At 31.3% G+C, this 20288-nt stretch overlaps 2 protein-coding genes across 3 annotated transcripts; one reads left to right on the forward strand and one right to left on the reverse strand.

The window, feature by feature from the left end:
* LOC109331863 (glutamyl-tRNA reductase 2, chloroplastic-like) lies at positions 9915-12236 on the forward strand. Its single transcript, XM_019566630.1, has 3 exons — positions 9915-10217; positions 10643-10884; positions 11001-12236. The coding sequence occupies exons 1-3, from the start codon at positions 9971-9973 to the stop codon at positions 12126-12128; spliced, it is 1617 nt and encodes a 538-aa protein (XP_019422175.1). The 5' UTR covers positions 9915-9970; the 3' UTR covers positions 12129-12236.
* Positions 13423-16899, reverse strand: LOC109332041 (protein trichome birefringence-like 12). Of its 2 annotated transcripts, none has more exons than XM_019566889.1 (4): positions 16266-16899; positions 14817-14954; positions 14283-14532; positions 13423-14025 (listed from the first exon to the last, which is right to left on the reverse strand). In XM_019566889.1, the coding sequence occupies exons 1-4, from the start codon at positions 16859-16861 to the stop codon at positions 13735-13737; spliced, it is 1275 nt and encodes a 424-aa protein (XP_019422434.1). In that variant the 5' UTR covers positions 16862-16899; the 3' UTR covers positions 13423-13734. The 2 variants fall into 2 exon arrangements, with proteins under 2 accessions (XP_019422434.1, XP_019422435.1); XM_019566890.1 differs by having other exon boundaries at positions 13941-14051.

The raw sequence follows: 20288 nt of genomic DNA on the forward strand, positions 1-20288 counted from the left end.
GTAAAAAGTGTGACCCACATACATGGGAATCGTATAATAATAAAATGTAAAATCTATACATTCATGGTATAAAACTTTATTATATATATATTTCATCATTTACTATTTACTTGAATTACTTTTGTTGAAAAGTCAACAAAACTAAATATCAATGGTAGATAATATAATAATAGTGTATAAACTCATACAATATCAGTGCATATATTTGTTTATCAGAAGAGTGTAAATTCTATGCACTAACGGTGTACATAATTATGCATGTGTGCTCCATCATCTACCTTCATCTGAATTACTTTTTTAAAAAGTCAACAACAATTAAATATCATTGATAGATAATGTAATGACAGTGTAAGTGCATCTTTTTCTCATAAAAGTGCAAAATCTATGCACTCACATTGTAAAAATTTATACACATGCATTTCATCATCTACCATTCATTTGAATTACTTTTTTTGAAAAAAATCAACAATAATTAAATATTAATAATGAATAATACAATAACAGTATATATATTAATATATATATATATATATTAATATATATATATATATATATATATCATTTTCTCAATTGGACTTTTTAATATTAGGTGTGTATTATCGATGATTACATGTTTATTTGTTGGGTATATTTGAAATATGTTATTATATGAAGTCTCACGTTGTCTAGAATTAAAATAGAGTGGAATATCAATGTTATATATTGGACTGAAGTCCCTTGTTATAATGTGCACCAGATATAAGCACGAAATAGAAACACCTAATGGGCAGGTGGGCCGATGGGTGTGCTAGAGTTTGTAATCCTTATTCTCTAATAATATATTGGTAGCCGCTCAGCGCTCCCGGGGACGTAAGCACAATTGGTCGAACCCCGTTAACAAATTATATTGTTTCTTCTCTTCTATTTACTCTTATGTCCTTTATTTGATTGCTTGTGGTCAACGTTGCGCAACAATCGTTTCCGCTGCACCAACAATTGGTATCAGAGACAGGTGAATGATGTTAATTGTTAGCATATCTACAAAAGCACAGAGGCGCTGAGTGACTTTGATGTAGGGTGTAACATTAGCATTAGCATTGATGCAAGGTGTATGTTGTGAGTATACTCCTTATGGTGGAATATGATAGTTCTTTTGAACTAGGATTGTCGAAGTAGACAATTGTGGTAGTGGTTGAGGCTTTCCAAGGAAGCTCCAAGGTTCAGTTTGACTGAGTATTGAAAAGTACGATTGTTGGTGAACTTTTGTATAGAGGTTTCAATATATCGAAAGACTTCCTAGTAATAGGTGGCTAGGCGGCGTGTTCCATTTGATGGCGGTATGAGAAGCTGCACTAAAAGTTTGAAGAGTTGGGCTCTTGATAACATTGTCAATGATACTCATAAGGTCTATGTTGTAGGGGAGCAATTAAAGAGAATTAGACATTGAACAAGTTGAAGTCATATATTCGCTAAGGTGGAGACTCTTGTGTAGATTTCCTAAGGAGCGAGATATTCGTCTATTTCAATCAAGGTGGAGATTGTTGGGGATGTTTGAAATATGTTATTATATGAAGTCCCACGTTGCCTAGAATTAGAATAGAGTGGATATCAATGTTATATATTGGACTGAAGTCCCTTATTATAATGTGCACCAGATATAAGCACGAAATAGAAACACCTAATGGGCAGGTGGGCCGATGGGTGTGCTAGAGTTTGTAATCCTTATTCTCTAATAATATATTGGTAGCCGCTCAGCGCTCCCGGGGACGTAAGCACAATTGGCCGAATCCCGTTAACAAATTATATTGTTTCTTCTATTCTATTTACTCTTATGTCCTTTATTTGATTGCTTGTGGTGAACGCTGTGCAACGATCGCTTATGCTGCATCAACATTATTATCATTTATATTTAAATGAAACTACAATTACACATGATTTACATGTCTCATACATAAATATTAAATTCTATTTTATATATCTGATGATTTTTTAATTTTTCTAGTTTTTTACTAACAATATATTGATTTAGTGGTATAAGGTTTAGTTAAATTCTCAAAAAGATTACAATGTTAATAATTTGATTCTTTATAGCATATTTGTTGGGAGAGATAAACATACACTATAAAAACGATTAATTCCTTACTATATGATACTTTTGATAGTACCAAAACTAATTCTTACAGCTTTTACTGGCAAAGAAAAACACACCGTCTTGAAATATTGGATACCCTAAGTTCTAAATCTGGTTTTTGTTAAACAATATAATTACCCTATAAGGACTTAAGGTACCCTTTCCTGATAAATTCATTGTCTTATTTTGTGTCTCATAACTTTGTCATTAACCAAAACACTCATTCATAACATAAAAGAAAATAATTTATTGTTCAATCATAAGTATGTCATATAAATTCAAACATCTAATTTTATCAATATTCTTTCAAAAGTTTGTGGAAATTTTAAGCAGTTTATTATTATTCTACACTAATCCTCTCTTAAACAGGATTGCATCAGGTGAGAAACAAAAAAAATTCACAAACTTTTGGTAAGGATTGCATCCTGTTTGAGGTGAGAAACAAAAAAAACTTACTACATGTACATCCTACACTCTCATTGCCACTAAATTCTCTTGAGTGTCTGTCTAGGGAATTGAGCCAAAATTTACCATTAATCCTCTCTTAACCAACCCGGTCACAATCCTTTTCTAGACTGCATTTGTAGAACGGTCTTTGGGAAAACTTGTTGGGTTTTGGACTTTGGAAAAGATTCAATCACACAACTTTGAAGTTTTGGATAGTAGAGAATTTAAGTAGATAAAGAAAAATAGTATTTTTACACCAAAAGTTGAACACCAATGTAATTCCAAATGTTCTTTCATATATTCTAGAAATATATGTATATAAAAATATAATAAGTGAGAAGTAGAGATAATTGAATATGATGTAAAATACAATATAAAAACATGGTGTACAAGTAATGAAATTAATAAATAATATTTTAAGTAGGACCGGCAATGAGCCGAACTAACTCGGTATTCGTTTGAAATTCGATTCGTTATTTAGCTCGATAAATTTGGTTCATGAACCAAATGAGCCAAACTTGAGCTAAAAATTGAGCTCGTTAAATAAACGAATCAAACCCGAGTTAGATACAATTCGACTCGTTAGATTCATGAGTTAACTCGATATATATATATATATATATATATAAACAAATTTTTATGTTTATTATGACTCATACATTATTTTTTATATTTATTGTTATTATATATATATAAAGATGGTTATATTTATATGTATAAAAATATTTGTAATATTTAAAAAAAAATATAATTAACAATTTAAGTTGTCCAAATGAACCAATTGAACCGAGCCGAACAGTTCGCGAACTTTAATCGAACCGAACTTGAGCTAAAAAAATAACTCGTATCGAACTCGAGTCGAGTTTCGAGCTGAACCGAGCTGGACTCTGGTTCAACTCGGTTCGGCTCGTTTCCTACCCTAATTTTAACTTAGTCTTGCATTAACTTAAGAGATAAAATTGCTTAAGTTTTTGCTAGTAAAAATGTTTGAATTCTAAGCCAGACATCAAACAAAATAATCTATATAAGGTTATCCAATCAAATTATTCAGTTGGACTTTATGACAATTTATATAATTATCTATAAATTCATAATTATATAATTAATCTACTATCTTAATAAGAATTGAAGGGGATGGTGTTATTACCCTTATAGACATCTTACATCATTGACATTTGGATTGTAACAGGGCATATCTGTCTTTACATTTCTGTAAAAAATTTAATAACAATGTAATTACTTTATTTAATACTTGCAGCAGACTCATTATTACATCAACAGTCTTTCACGAATAACAAGGGCTTCATTTATTCATGTTATTATGACTTTGGACTTTGAATTTCAACTTTCATACTCTTCATTTCCACAAACTTATAACTCTTCATTTTCTCCTTCAAGATCTATTCTCTCTTTTTCTTCATATTTCTTATTAGTCATATTTACCCTTTCTCACTATCAATTGAAGGTAATATTGTATTATTCACTTTCACTTCTTAAAATGTGAAAACTCATCTTCCTCATTTCTGCTTAGCTTTTGGTATTACCAAAAGTGGTCCAAGTGAAATATGGATTCACATTCCTTTCAATGTTGAAAAGGATGAAGAGGTACTGTTCTAGAACGATGGTTTTCATTTTTTTGGGCTATAATATTTTTTCTAAAAAATGTGCACTTTACTACTTTCTCTATGTTTGTGGATAACATCATTTTTTATTTTTTTTCTTAAAAAAAACTCATTATTTTTCTTAAAAGTATGAACTTTTTGACATTGTGTGTTTTTGGACTGTACATTTTTTATGCTTTCTGTAAAAATCAGGTCTTTACTATTTTGGTGACAATTATTTTGCTGAAAAACAGTTTTAGTTCATTATTCATATTTTTGTTAAAGATGTTGCATTTGTTCTTGATCTTAAATATGTTCAGCCAAATAAGCTGAAAATCAGGTTTAGATCATCACTTTTAGTAAAGATCTGTCATTTACTATCATCACTTTTAGTAAAGATCTGTCCTTTACTATCATCACTTCACTATTGAAATGAAGCTTTGTGAGACCATTTTTCTATTCAATTTTCTTTTTGAAGCTTTACTATTCATTTTTCTTAAGACCATTTCGGTTCAATAGTGATATGTTTGTTTTATTAAAAATGTTATCTTTGATATTTATTTTAACTATGTTCAAGCCAAATAAGCTAAAAATCAGGTTTGGGTCACCACTTTCAGTAAAGATGTGCTCTTTACTATCTTCACTTTACTATTGAAATGAAGCTTTTTGTCTATTTTTTAGTTATACATTACATTTTCATTAAACCTTATTTACTATATTTTTATGAGTCATTATTTTGTGCAATTTTAGTAAATAAATCTTGCAAAATTATACTTTAGTGAAATGATAATTTACTTCATTTTTATGAGTCCTTACAAAATGATATGTTGGCCTCATCTTCATTATCTAGATTTTTATATTATGTGTAGGAGTTGATTTTTTATTTTACTATTGCAAATGTTTGTTTCAATTTGCTTAAATCTCATGCTATCATTAATACATCACAACTATCATTATATGTCCTCTTATCTCACCACGTGCATGAGTCATTGTCTCATCCAGATTCAAAAGCTCACAAATTAAATGCACTCATTTTTTCATTTCATTTTTCCTTTGCTACATTAATGATATAAGTTTGGACAAGTTAGTCTCATCTTTATCATGAGTGAAGCTATAGATATAGATTAGCTGGGTGACACAAAGAACAAGTGGAACTGACCTCTTCTACAATATAGATTAGTCTCATCTTTAGTCATTCAGTTTGACTACATAAAAAGAGTACATGGCTGTCAACCATACTCATTACGAATTTTATACCTCAACTGACCAAAAACCATTTTAAAATAGTCAATGCCATATTTCAAAAATAATATATTGCAATTTCACCTTAAAATCTAGAGATTATTAACTAACAAAAGAAAATACACAGCCAACATACCACGCTAAAAGCAATCTAGGTGTTGGAGGGTTGTTTGCCTAAGAAAAAAAATTCAATTCCTCTCACAAAATGAATCATTTATTCAATAGAAGCAATACTTACATGATTAGTTTCCCACAACATTATGAATTATGAAATAATGATAAAAATTTCATTAAAAAATAAATTTATTTATATGCAAGTATTCATGCCGCATGTATTATAAAACATGTTCCCACACATAAGCAGTTTTTGTAGATACCCGTTGTGGATATTTTTATATATACTTAGGGTTGAGTTTTTTTGTCATCCCATAACTAGCTGTAGCAAAAAAAATATATCATCCACAAAATAATAAATTACCAAAATCATTGGCAATTTTAACTTTTATAAAGAATATGTATATACAAAATCATGACAAAGCAATAAAAACCAAGTAATTCTTTGAATGGAAATTGAAGGGGAGATGAAAAATTATCAAAGCCTAATGATAGTTGTTCTAAAGTTGATATTTCGGGAAAAAAAATTATTCTCGATTTTAATAATTCAATTGATGTCATAGTGTCTAGAACTCATCCAAATCTACAACATACCTATAAGGACGACCAATTTCCTCAAGATAAGGTAATACCTGCATCAACAATCAAATCAATGAATATGTTATAACTATAATTTCAAGTGAATCTTTTTAGTTACCTTTAAATTTTTATTATGTTCGATATAATATATTTATTAAAATTATAATGATAAATATTCTAATGTACATTTATAAGTCCAGACTCAATTGATGTATTATGTTAATGAAAATGAAGCATTTAACATACTAGCTATTGAATTTCTAAAAAGACTTACACCATCTAGTCTTCCCAATCACATGGTCTTCCCAATCATAAGATTAAATTTAAAGTTGGAACTTCAATAATGATATTGAGGAATTTAAATCAGTCTGAAAATATAATAATGCAAGATTAAATGTTACTAAAAGTCGGGGTTATATTTAACTAGACTAATATTCTCTCATGATCAATTATATGTAACTATTAAAAGTTCCAAGAAAAAATGATTAAAGATATTGATACATAATAAGGATGGTATACCACTAAAAATAACAACAAATGTAGTTCATAAAGTTTTCCAAAATCTCTAATTTGTATTATTCAATTTATTTTACATTATCTTTCAATTTTTTCTTCTTAACAATTCTTTTTTTTATTTTATGTAATATGTTGAGTAATATCTCATTAGTCAACAACTCTATATCATTTTAATAGTTTAATTGATGTCATAGTATCTAAAACTCATCCCTATAAGGACGACCAATTTCCTCAAACTAAGGTAATACATGCATCAACAATCAAATCAATGAACATGTTCTAACTTTAATTTCAAGTGAAATCTTTTTAATTACCTTTAAATTTTTATTATGTTCGATATAATATATTTATTAAAGTTATACTCATAAATATTCTAATGTATAACTATAAGTGGTGAAAATGCATATCTAAGTTCAGAATCAATTGATGTCTTATGTTAATGAAAATGAAGCATTTTAATATACTAGCTATTGAATTTCTAAACCGACTTACAACCTTTGGTCTTTCATATCATAAGATTAAGTTAAAAGTTGGAACTTAAATAATGATATTGAGGAATTTAGATCACTCTAAAAATGTAATGATGCAAGATTGAATGTTATTCAAAGTCGGGGTTATATTTAACTAGACTAATATTTTGTCTTGATCAATTGTATGTAACTATTAAGAGTTCAAAGAAAAATTAATTAAAGATATTGATACATAATAATGATGGCCCACCACTAAAATCAACAACAAATGTAGTTTATAAAATTTTTCACAATCTCTAATCTTTATTCTTCAGTTTACTTTATATTATCTTTTAATTTTTTCTTCTTAACAATTCTTTTTTTTATTTAATATAATATGTTGAATAATATCTCATTAGTCAACAACTCTATATCAACAATTAAATATATAACATAATCTTTTATGAAGTAACATTCAATAATATTTTCACTAAAATTTATACTTTTATTTTTTAAATAAATTCGTACAAAATACATTACCACCCGTGTCAACGCACGAGTATCCTACTAGTAATTATACTATAGTAACGTCCTTCTATTTTTTGGATTAATGAAATAGGTCATTAAAGTAATGTTTTTTAACCTTTAAATGAATCATTCAGTTTGGTTCGCTGCCCATATTATTCTAAATTAACATGACTTAAAGTAACAACCAATTTTTTTTACCTCAACCCAAATTATGCAAAGAGTGTGAACCAAAACCTACCGTCCAATTCTTATATCACCGGCCCCATGCAAAGACAATTTTTTCTTCATAAAAGTCAAAGCGTAAGCTTCTTAAGAGACTTATTTATTTATGTAAGCTAAAGCTTAGGCTTTCAAATAAGCCTATTTAGTCTAACAGATTTATTTAAGCAAAACTTAACATTAACAAATAGCATTGCAGGTTTAAGTAGAAGTTACATAGACATGCTGTACAGAATGTTGTGGTCAATGGATAAATACAAACTCCCTCAACAGATTTAAACATAATGTTCATATCAAACATAGACTCAGGTAATGATAGAAACACAAATTAACATATAGGGAAATAAAAGGAATAAAAGAACATATCCTTTAACATTAATTAGTCTTCATAACAAATCATATAATTTCAGAACAAAAGATAATTATTTACGGATAATGAGTCCCATATACATATACAGTGTACAACATCGGAAAAACTTAATTATGTGTTTGTAATTGTGAATGAAAATAATCCAAGTAGCAATGTAGCATATTGAACCCTCACAATATAGCATAAAAGTGTGGATAAGTAAAGTAATGATCTTGTTGTAGCGGAAGACACATAGAGAAATTTAAATAGAGAAAATGACACCGAAAAATTAATGTGGTTCAACAATTTGCCTACGTCCACGGTTGAAGAACAACAATGATATTATCACTATGATAAAAGAGAAATACAAGTTCACTCTAGTGTTTCACTCACTTCCCAAAACCCAAGTATACCCAATATCAATCTCTCTCGATTATATCTTAAACACTAAAATATTCCTCACAATATTAGAACAAGAGAAGAAGAGAGAATATGCACTAAAGCTAGAATATTGGTGTGTCTTACAATGGTTTGGAGCATTCATATTTATAGCCAAAACCTTGAGGATTTGTATGGCAAAAAACAAAGATGTTTCACCACAACCTCTTCTTCTCATTGGCTACAAAAAAAGTTTCACTATAATCACTCATTTTATTTGGCCACATCATTTTCTTTTTCTTTTAAGCCAATATTTAATAGATCTATTAGATTTAAAATTTTAAAACTACAACCTTAAATTGCAAATTATGCTGTGCATTATCATAGTTATTGGTCGTATATGATAGACATTCCATTTATATTTGATCGATTTCCTTGGAAGCTGTTTTATTTGTTGTTTTCGTTTTTTTTATTTGAGATCATTGCTAACTAGAATATTGCAAAGGAAGAACAAAAGATTACCATGTTAACAAGAATTTACGACGTTGGTTTAAGTGATACATGTTTGATTTCTTTTAAGCAAGGTTTTGGGTTCAAATTTTGTAGATTGAAAAAATATCTACTGCGAGAGTTAGCCCTACGTACCTGTGGATGTTCCCGACTCGGACAGGATTACCTCCAGTACAAGGGTACTAGTGGGAAACAAAAAAAAAAGTTAACAAGAATTTCAATGATATTATTTATTTTAACAATATTTAATGCTTGTAGTTAAAGAAATTTCCAAAGTTGATCAGATATGTGTTATAAAAAAAAAGTGACAATAACAAATACATGATACAATTTAAAGCGATTAAATATATCATATCTGTTCCATATACCATATCCCTTCATGTACCAAACCATTGTAATTTCCCATAGCATAATAAATTTAAGAAATTTAAAAAACATGTTCCAAATATTTATATTCATTTTATAAAAATCTAATATTTCAAATTTATTAACTAATTTAAATCACATAAATCATTAAATTTTTATAAAATGAATGAAATAAAATATGAAGTAGATTTTTCACGAAGTGAGTGAACATCACTCATAAATTTAATTAATAATTAAAAAAAAAATTTAACCATGAAAAAGAAAAGAGTATATAAAATAAGGGAGAAGTTGGTTTTGTTGAATGTTGACAGCTTTTATTTTAGTAGTTGAAAGAATGGGTCTGTGTGAGGGCGCGTGGACAAAACGAGTACCAACTACTACTTTTCCTTTTCCTTTTCCTTTTCCTAGGTCAAACATGCCACACCCATTCCTATTTGTTCCCATATCCCACGTTTATTAAATTCATTACCCCAAACCAAACACTCCTTTAGTCCTTTATTAAACTCTCATACTTTTATTATTTTCATTATTATTATTATTATTATTCAATTCTCTTCCTCTCATGGCGGCTGCTGGTGGCTCCTCCGCCACTACCACTCTCCCAACTCCACCATCCTCCTCCGCCTCTTTCCGCCGTTCTTACCAACTTCGTATATTTTCTCAACCATCCCTGAAATGCGCTCCACTTTCTGCCACATTACCATCTCTCAATCCCAGATCCGAGGTTGTTTCCGACAATTCTGTTCAGAAAAATAACATTGCTTTCAATGCTTCCCCTCTCCAATTGCTCAAAACTTCTGCACCCAACAGTGAGTTTTTCGTTCCTCTATTTTTTTCCATTCACTCAGAAAATTTTCCTCTTCGAAAAAAAAAACATGTCCTGAATTTTTATGTTTATATGTTCTGAATGTTTATGGACCACACTTCTTTTTAACTTAGTGTGGCCGAAATTTTAATAAGCATGATGAAATATTTGCTTCTTGTAAAAGCTGAAATTCATCTTCTTTTTGCAGCTTATGCTATTTTTTAAAAGCCTAACTAAAGCAATGTTCAAGTTGCAAAAAGGGAACTTTAAATTTTGAAATTTTACTTGAACCAATTATTCCTTGTATTTATGAACTGGTATCAACTAAAGTGACTTAATAGTAGTCTTATATATTTGATTGGATTCGCAAAGAGCATTTAGAATAGATATATGATGTGTAGTTAAGTTGCTTTTTTAATTCCCTTTTAGGATATACAAAGGAAAGGAGCAGCATTATTGCCATAGGGTTGAACGTTCACACGGCTCCAATTGACATACGCGAAAAACTCGCAATCCCGGAAGTTAGGTGGCCTCAGGTCATCACTGAGTTATGTGCTTTGAACCATATAGAAGAAGCTGCTGTTCTTAGTACATGCAACCGGGTCGAGATATATGTTTTGGCTCTCTCTCAACATCGTGGCGTTAAAGAAGTTAATGAGTGGCTCTCTAAGGTACAAGCCATGAAGCAAAAAGAGAATTTATATCTTTCTTATATTTGTTCAACAATCATACATGTTTCTTTGAAAAATGAATGCAAAAAGTCATTGTTGTATTGTTTTTTTTACAGGCAAGTGGTGTTAAAATAGCAGAGCTTTGTAAGCACCAAGTTTTATTGTACAACAAGGATGCAACACAACATCTGTTTGAAGTAGCGGCTGGTCTCGACTCTCTTGTTCTCGGGGAAGGTCAAATTCTTTCACAGGTAAAACAAGTTGTGAAATCCGGAGAAGGAGTGCCTGGCTTTGATGGGAAAATCAGTGGGATGTTCAAGCAGGCAATCTCGGCTGGAAAACGAGTTAGAAGTGAGACTAACATATGCTCAGGATCAGTTTCTGTCAGCTCGGCTGCTGTGGAGCTAGGACTAAGGAAGCTTTCAGATTCTTCCTATGCTAATGCTAGAGTATTAGTAGTTGGGGCAGGAAAGATGGGCAAACTTGTTATTAAACATCTGGTAGCAAAAGGATGCAGAAAAATGGTTGTTGTTAACAGAACTGAGGAGAAAGTCAATGCTATTCAGCAAGAGTTGAAAGATGTTGACATAGTGTTTAGACCTCTTTCGGAGATGATAACATGTGCTGCTGCAGCTGATATAGTCTTTACCAGCACTGCATCTAAATCCCCATTGTTCTCCAAACAGGATGTGCAAATGCTTCCACTTGTTCGCCAAGGTGATAGAAGACGACTTTTCGTTGACATATCTATTCCTAGGAATGTGGAACCAGGAGTGTCAGATTTGGAGACTGCATTTGTATACAATGTTGATGATCTCGAGGAAGTTGTTGCAGCTAATAAGGAGGCCAGACTCCAGAAAGCCGCAGAAGCCCGGGCAATTATTCACGAGGAATTGACTAAATTTGAAGCGTGGAAGGACTCTCTCGAAACTGTTCCCACGATCAAGAAATTTAGAGCTTATGTTGAAAGGATTAGAGCCTCCGAGGTCGAGAAGTGTTTTTCGAAGATGGGCAATGACATCTCAAAGGAGCACAAAGAAGCAATCTATGCTCTTAGTATGAGTATTGTGAATAAGATACTTCATGGTCCCATGCAGCATCTGAGGTGTGATGGAAATGGCAACCATTGTTTGAGTGATGTGCTTGAGAATATTCGTGCTATTAACAGAATGTATGATCTTGAAACAGAAACATCCATGATTGAAGAAAAGATAAGAGTGAAGATGGGACGAACTAAGAAGTAACTCTTGTTAACATGGTCCTATTCTTGTGGAGGATACAGCACTCACCATTTTGTACACTACTATAGTAAATTGAGTTCATTTTAGAGGCTAATTCTTTTTAACTATTCACTAACCTTATTCAAAGGTGGATAGGCCTAGCTTTTTTTATTATAAATTGAATTTATCAAAATATAGGATAGTAGTGTAGTTGACTATTCATATACTGTAATAAAAAATATATCCTTTTCATTCTCCTTTATAATATGCAATTTTCATTAATTTTGATTGGATGGGTGATTTGCTGTACTCATTTTCCTTAACCTGAGCATGGATGCCCAACTCTCTAATGCTGCACGCATGGAGGTATGAAGTGGGTGTGAATGGAGTAATGCATAGCAGCTCCAACTATATCACTGCATATATTGTCCACAATGTCTCTCATTCCATGTATCAGAATTGTGTTGATCAGAAAAAATATTTAACAATTAAACTTTTAACTTCAATATTTTTTTCCAACCAATCACAGTTTATGTCACATATTATGAGACAAAAGATATCCCCAATTAAATGTCATATGCACAATAAAAGATATATTCATAAAATAAAATAAGGTGATGCTATTATGAGGTTTAACAACAACAAGAAAAGTGGGGAAATTAAAACCCTTTTGGAATAATGAAGCAAGCCCATCTAGTTGAGTCAATTTTGACACCTATAATCGTTTTTTTTTCATTCTATCTATTTTCTTTTTGGGCTAGACAATAGGCATAATTGTTCTTCAAGGAACATTCATAGTATAATGAGCCTAACTTTCTCTGAGATGATTTTCTCCCTAATCCATATAAGACTTGAATCTTGTTTGAGGGAGAACAAACATGTACCATTCAAAATAATCACTAGTTGCATTTCTATCTTTATTTTAAGATTTTATTGTACTTTTAAATACATTCTTAGAGTTTTATTTGTTTTAGTACAGCTGTTTTTCTAAGCCTTAATTACAACATAATTTGATCAGTAATTTGTAGCCTTTTATTGGATTTTATTATAATATATATTAAATTTTATATTTTTATATGACAAATACTTTTTCAATTTACTATTTTTTGTATCCTTATCCTCAATCTTAGGATTGAGATTAGGAAAACCAAATAGATTTGAGTGAACTGGTTATTTACAGAAGTGTGTAAATAGGGGAATTACGGGAATAATTATATTTAAATTGAACTGATCTTGTACATAACTAAACAACTATAGGGGAATCAAATTAGGTAAAGGTTTATCAACGGTAATCAAATTATAAGATAACAAAAAAAAGTAATCAAATTATGTTGTAGTTAAGGCTTATCCTATACATGAATGCATGAGTTAAAAAAAGTCAATAAATTACCTATATTTCCAATGATAGAATTCAATGTGAGTATTTCACAATTTAAAAGGGAGCCACCAAAATACTTGAACATCTTCATGCACAATTCAATATTCTCATATCGTGCTCCAGATCTCTGCAACATGCCCCAAGCCTTTGTCTCACCAGGTGGATCGGCTACCTAGATCGAACGACGCCATAATGCCACCAACATCTACAGTGGAACTTTTCAAGATTTAATTTGACTGCTTCCTTCAGTTTTTATAACCCATCAGTTCTATGAAAACTATCATGGATGAGTTGTGACAAAATATCAACCCATGTGTCAGGAACACCAGGCAGACACCAGTGCATGCAATCCTGACCCCAAATTGCCACTGCATCTTGCCTTCCTAACCAAATTGCGGGATGAGCATCAGCTCTAAACTCACTTAAATGAGTTAAGGCAAGCAATTGGATGTCTGTGCCTTTTAACGCCTCTTCGATAACCCGATTCATCTGTCTTGCTTCCTTGTTAACTCCATTGTTCCTGGGTTCAAACCATAAGTCAAGCTGTCCAGGTATTAGTATCTCATTCTCTAGGTCAGTGCATGAAAACACAAGGGTAAGGAGTAAAATTCAACATATCACTCAGAAAACATGTAATACTAGCCAGTGATGGTCCCATAAATTTTTGTTTGTGGGGGGCAAAGATGACATAAAAGCATAAATGTTTAACTAGGAGCACCAAGAGAATTAGTAGCATTGTGCAAAAAAACAAAATAACTAGGAGATAGTATAATATAAAGGTAGGTTTCAGAAATACAAACCTCATTCTCCTCGAGTGGCTTGTTGAACAAGCAGCTACCATTTTGGTTCCAATCTCCACCATAGAAGTGCCTTGGGGATTGTAAACGCCAGAACTTAAGCATGTTTCCAGGAAATTCTTTTTGTATGTAAGCAACCATGTTACCAAGAACAACTTTAAGTCCATCCGACATCCCAAGTGAAGGAATTATTGGTTGTCCTTCTTTGTAAAAGACAAGTGGTTTATCTTTTGGGAATTTGTCATGATTCCACCTATTAAAGGCAATATAAAGTAACTTTACATTAAATTATCAGAACAATAGATAAAAATACTGAAGCAAATAAAACTTAATGGAGACCAGTTGCAAACTTGCAAAAAACATATATTGCTACATAAGTAAGCTCTTCAGAGTTCTTTTTAATGATTTCCTATTATTACTTATATAGTTCTTTAAACAACTTTTTAACAATGTAATAAGCAGTCAAAACTCAAACTTATAAAGTAGGATTGCATCATCCGAAAAGTTTCAGAATTCAGGAAAGAAAATTTTCTTTACCAGTGACCTGTATTAAACACCAGGACATCATAGAAACCAGAGATTTTAGCCCAATCATCTGCAGGAACGTCGACGTCAACTCGATAGATACCTTCTGATCCGTCTTCTATCCCAGCTTCAGATTGTTTTGGCTGCCACCTTCATTTAATCAGTAATGGGATCAAAATTCACAATGAAGAAATGAAGTAAAATAAGACACATAACTATCACCCAAAAATTAAAATAAAATCAGATACTTATCAAAAATTGAGATAGAGTCAACCGATGAAAATTGTAAAAAATAAAACCATCAGAAAAATAAGCTGAAAGTAGAAACTCTCAAGAATATTATCGATCAAGATAACAAAGGAGGAAACAGATATGATTGACTTTATGGATTGCCGTCTTGAATCCAACTTCCTATCGAGTAAATTATGACACATTTACTCTATGTCTGCATTATAATCAATACTACCTAATTTAAATGCCTCCCCTTCAAAGTTTGTTAAAACTACAGGCACCATCTAATAACCATACACATCTTGACAAACAAAATGAAGTATATCTATTCTTAAATTTGTAATCAAGGAAAAGAGACGAGTAAACAGCACTGTATTATAAGTATTTTCTCAATACTTTGAAGAGGGCCTTCTCAGAAATCGATCTCTGGGTTTATATGTGTGTATAATCTGTTATTCTTAGTTCCTATGCCTAGCATATATAGATAGAAGGGCATGGCCTGTCTTCCTTCTGTAGGAGTTAAGGATCGTCCCTTGTGTGTGGAGACATGAGAGATAGATATCCAAGTATTTAGACTTAGGCCAACCAATTATTAGGTTGATGTACCTCGACACCAATTTTGAGGTCGGCTCATACAGGTGTAATCCTAGTTGAAGTCCTCACTTAAGTGCTTAAGTCAACATCAGGCAGGCTTTTTGTCCTCGGTCAGGCCAACTCAGCCCAGGGAGGAACAATAAGGATTCTTTTAATGTATATGTACAAAGGGATTAACAAGATGCACGGAAATAAGACAATGCTCTAAAGTTAGTTTAAATGAGCAATTAAGGGTGTATCCACCATCCTTATCACATCAATCCCAACTCATCACACGAGTGAGCGTGGCTATTGGCACTCAAAATTGCCTATACACAATCTCAACTTACCATCATACTTATTTTTTTTACTAGATTGTAATTGGTGACTGAGGAGTGTAAATAAACAATTGTGACTTTCAATAGATAATGTCACGTGTGTTCACGCGGGTCTGTTTGCAAGTTGAAATTTGGAGGAAAAGTTTGGGAAAGGGAAGGCTTCAGAAACATCTCGCAAATATATTTCATGCTTTCCATTTACATTCCTTCCCCTCCAAAATCCAACTCGCACAGACCCTAAACTTAGAGGAACTGTAATTAGAGTTAAAACATCAAACAAGAGTAAACAAAAAACTTGCTTAACGAATGATAATCATACTTGTATTTTGACAGCAAAACAGCACGATGATAAGCCACAGTGACATTGAACTTAGGAAAATATGCACCTCTCCAAGCACCTTTCTTTTTCCACTTCTTAGCACCTTCATCACCAAACCTAAGAATGCAAAGAAAAGAAACCACAAAATTCTCATTCAGAGAGTCCCCAACAAACCCAATATTCCTATTCCTCATCATACCCAAAAACCGAACCGGATCAATCCGGTTCAAATCACACCCATGTGGGACCCATTTCCATGAATTGATAAAGGTGAGATTTTGACGCTGGTTTCTGATGCAGTTCCATGCATTTCGATGAAAGGGACATGTGTTATCATAGAAAGGATTGGTTTTTCGATCTGGGTCGAAGACCCAGTGACCATTGAAGAGGTTACAGTTGTTGTTAGAGATTGAAAATGATTGTGATTTGGAAATTGGGGAGAGAGAGAGGAGTGAAGAGAAGAAATAGAGTGATGCAAATGTTAATAAGATGAGAAGAGGGAACAATGGTGAAGTTAGCTTTGAAGACATTGCATCACACACTGAGAAATTTGCGTTTTCGCTATGTCTGTGTTGGGTTTGAGACTCATGCTTCATACGACACCGTATTAATGTCACTAGGTTGCACACTTGCATAGTTTACGAAAAAAACACTTGTATGAAGAAGAAATATTTGTGTTTATTTTTACCAGAGGGATCTACAATAAGTTAAATCACTAGATCTAATATATCATGTGATTTTTAGGTGGAATATGTTTTCTAACTTATTTATTGAGTTGGATATTGTTTATTGTGTTTTACAAACATTGATACATTAAATTTAGTGATATAAAATCTTGTTAGATACTCAAAAAAATTAAAATGTTAATGATTCAATTCATATGAATAATACTTGTTAGGAATAATAACTATGCACCTAAAAATGAATTAGTTTTTTGTAGATGGAGTAAAATGATACCTAGTTGGAAGGAAAAAACGGTAATATCAAGCTAAAATGCATTTCTTGTTGTTTAAGTTTTGCTCATGTGAGATTTGTCCCACAACTTTTTTTTTGAACACTTTAGATTCTCGATTTTTTTTTTTATTATGCCGTTTTAGTTTTTTCTATCAAAATTCTATATAAAAAATAGAAGGTATTTATGTGATTATGTTAGCTATTACTCACCTAGGTGGTGTTTGGTAGAAGAAATTTTGTATATTTTCTTGTGGATGTGAATTCCATATTTCATAAAAGTTTAAAACAGAGAAGGTTACATGTGTGAGATTCCATATTTACAATGGTCGTATAAGTTTATAACGAACAAAAGTATGAAGACACGACTATCTCAAACATTTAGGAGGAAAACTTCCCATGGGAACAAAATAATCAAACCATATTTATCGTGACTTTCACTTTATTTCTTTGTCTAACCATTTAAAAAGGTAAAATTGTGGTTGTAGATTATAAATTTATAATCAAAATAATGAGATTGAGCTCACGTTAGGTGCAGCAACTTCAACTTGAACCCAAAAGTTTCATGACTTTGTCCCTATTAGGTTGCCTTTTAGGAGGATATATGTTTCCCCTAACATATAACTTAAGGTTTTACATGTAAAGGTACTTATGTATAAACTCAAATGATTTAATGGTTTAAAGATTCAATTATAAATGGAATTTGGATGATAATACATATTGAGATTGTGACATATGACAAAAGTAGAAATACAATTATCTTTATTTTAATTTATTTTTTAATAAGATAAATTATAAATTCAATTGTCCTTCATGATTTAGTACTAGATTGTCCAATATGGAGAGAAGTTAGACTCTTATAAATAATATAATTATCATGTTATGTCACAAACTCATTGTCCCCTTCAGAATTAGACTTTGGTCTTTTATACATTTATTTGGGATTGAGATCCTCTCAAGTATTGGAGAGTTTAGTATTGGGCCCAAATTCCAACACATGATACTAAAAAAATCAAAGAGGTCCAAATTTTTTATTGCTTTCAAATTAAACAAATTAAATATTTTCTCCTTGCATATTTCAATACCAAATATTTCAATACTAGAGAGAGCTTGATTTCATTTATTTGTCTCATTTTTTCATAGTGAAGCAAGTCACCCTTGATGACTACAATATTGAGGAGTCTACCCTTAACTCTGTGTTTAAGTCTTCATGATGAGTTTTGAGTTTGTCATGTTCCATTAGTTGCTGGTTTGTGTGTGGAAATCCTGTTAGGGCTTTTCATTTTATAATGTTCAGCAACTTAGTTGTATTTCTCTATGGGTTATGTGGTATTGGCTTTTGTTACTCGTGTTCTCATAATTTTTACCTTCTTCTCATCATACATAACGAGTTACATTATTATTTTTATAATTAAATTATTTTTATTTTAAATTAATATGTTGCATTAAAATTTTGATATAGTTATATATTTATTGTTACTAGTGAAATTTGATTATACATTCTAATTAAATTTAGTCGTACTATTTGAAATTTTAGTCAATATAGGGAACATGATTCACTAAAATATTATTATAGTAATTGCTTTATGTATTGCACCTAATAATATTTGAGTATTAATATATATATATATATATATATTTGTTAATGTAAAGATTTATATATAATCAATATATTATGTATCATTCATTTATATATTTTTCTGAAAAATCAATAAATAATGAAATAATAAATATATATTTATATATTGTCATTTGATACTTTCCTATAATATGTACAAGTTTGATGACATATATGCTATTAATATGAGTGATTGCTGAATGCCATTGCCAACATTGGTTTTTGTATTGTATCAATTATTTAACATTTTTTAAAGGAAAATGTTGAAGTGTATGGGGTGGAGGGCTGGAGGCTGCTCATGTGTGGTTGCTTCCCTGTTATTCTCACCCACCTCTCTCTTCAAATACTTTCTAATAAATGTCATCTATTAATTATATAACAAAAAAAATTATTAACTATATAACAAAAAAAATGTTCTTGCTATATTATTATAAATACATGTTAACTTCTTAATTCTTTTTCCTTTGAAATACCTACATTCTTACGGTAAACTCTCACATGCTGAATTTATCTTCCAGGTTTTCTTTAATATTGACACATTAACACTTTTTATATAAAAATAACAAGTTATTGAAAATTGATTCAATATGAATGGCAAATGAATGAATTTGGATCCTAATTGGTGGATTAAAAATCACAATCAATCCAAATAAATCTATTTAAATCATATTTTGAATTATTCAATTCATCCATATCAAAACTTAATAAATGGATTTCAATTCATCCATGAGTATTTTAATAGAATGAATGATATCCAATACATTTGTACCGGTCGGTTCAACCGGAAAACCGGTGAAACAGACCTCTTACTTGTATGGGACGACTTTCGTTGATGAACCCTTAACCTCGGGCGATATGCTCGGGGACGCGTGTCGTCTACTCTGCTTGAGTGCATACACTAGGTTAGGGCTATCAAAGTGATGTACCAGATATGCACCATACCCGGTGGAAACCGACTAATATACTTCAAAACCGGTGAACCAGCCGAGTTGGCGCTAAACCGACCGGTTGTACATTTAAAAAAAATGAGCTTTCCATGTCGTCGCCGCATTTGTTCCGACATCCAGTCTTGGGTTCCTTCCCTAGGACGCATAAAACTCAATCACTTTTATTTTTGTTTAGATTATTTTGATGAAATCTTAGATTTGAAAAATTTGGAGAGAGGTAGAAGAAAAAATAGAAGGAGAAATGGGGAGAAGGGAGAGAGGCAGTGGAGAAAATATGAGAAGATTAAAAGGAGAAAGTGAGAGAATGAGAGAGAGAAATGATAAAAAGAAGAGAGACGTTGGGGAAGGATGAGAAGAAATGACAAGAGAAAAATTATGATATGACGTGTGTTTTATGTTAACACATAAGAAATTGTGATTGAAGGGAGTGAAATTTTTTATTATCTTCTTGATTTAATTTTGCTAGAAATTAGATTATAGATTGACTTTGGTTTGATTTTGAGGGGA

This window comes from Lupinus angustifolius, chromosome LG17 (assembly GCF_001865875.1).
Source record: "Lupinus angustifolius cultivar Tanjil chromosome LG17, LupAngTanjil_v1.0, whole genome shotgun sequence".
NCBI classification, from domain to species: domain Eukaryota; kingdom Viridiplantae; phylum Streptophyta; class Magnoliopsida; order Fabales; family Fabaceae; genus Lupinus; species Lupinus angustifolius.

Bases quoted from the DNA above. Each gene is read 5' to 3' on its own strand.
- LOC109331863 (XM_019566630.1), top strand. From the start codon at position 9,971: ATGGCGGCTGCTGGTGGCTCCTCCGCCACTACCACTCTCCCAACTCCA. The intron at 10,218-10,642 runs GTGAGTTTTTCG...ATTCCCTTTTAG, and splicing joins CAAAACTTCTGCACCCAACA to GATATACAAAGGAAAGGAGC. The intron at 10,885-11,000 runs GTACAAGCCATG...TTTTTTTTACAG, and splicing joins TTAATGAGTGGCTCTCTAAG to GCAAGTGGTGTTAAAATAGC.
- LOC109332041 (XM_019566889.1), bottom strand. From the start codon at position 16,861: ATGAAGCATGAGTCTCAAACCCAACACAGACATAGCGAAAACGCAAAT. The intron at 14,533-14,816 runs GTAAAGAAAATT...TGCCTTTAATAG, and splicing joins GTGTTTAATACAGGTCACTG to GTGGAATCATGACAAATTCC. The intron at 14,026-14,282 runs GTTTGTATTTCT...ATACCTGGACAG, and splicing joins AGCCACTCGAGGAGAATGAG to CTTGACTTATGGTTTGAACC.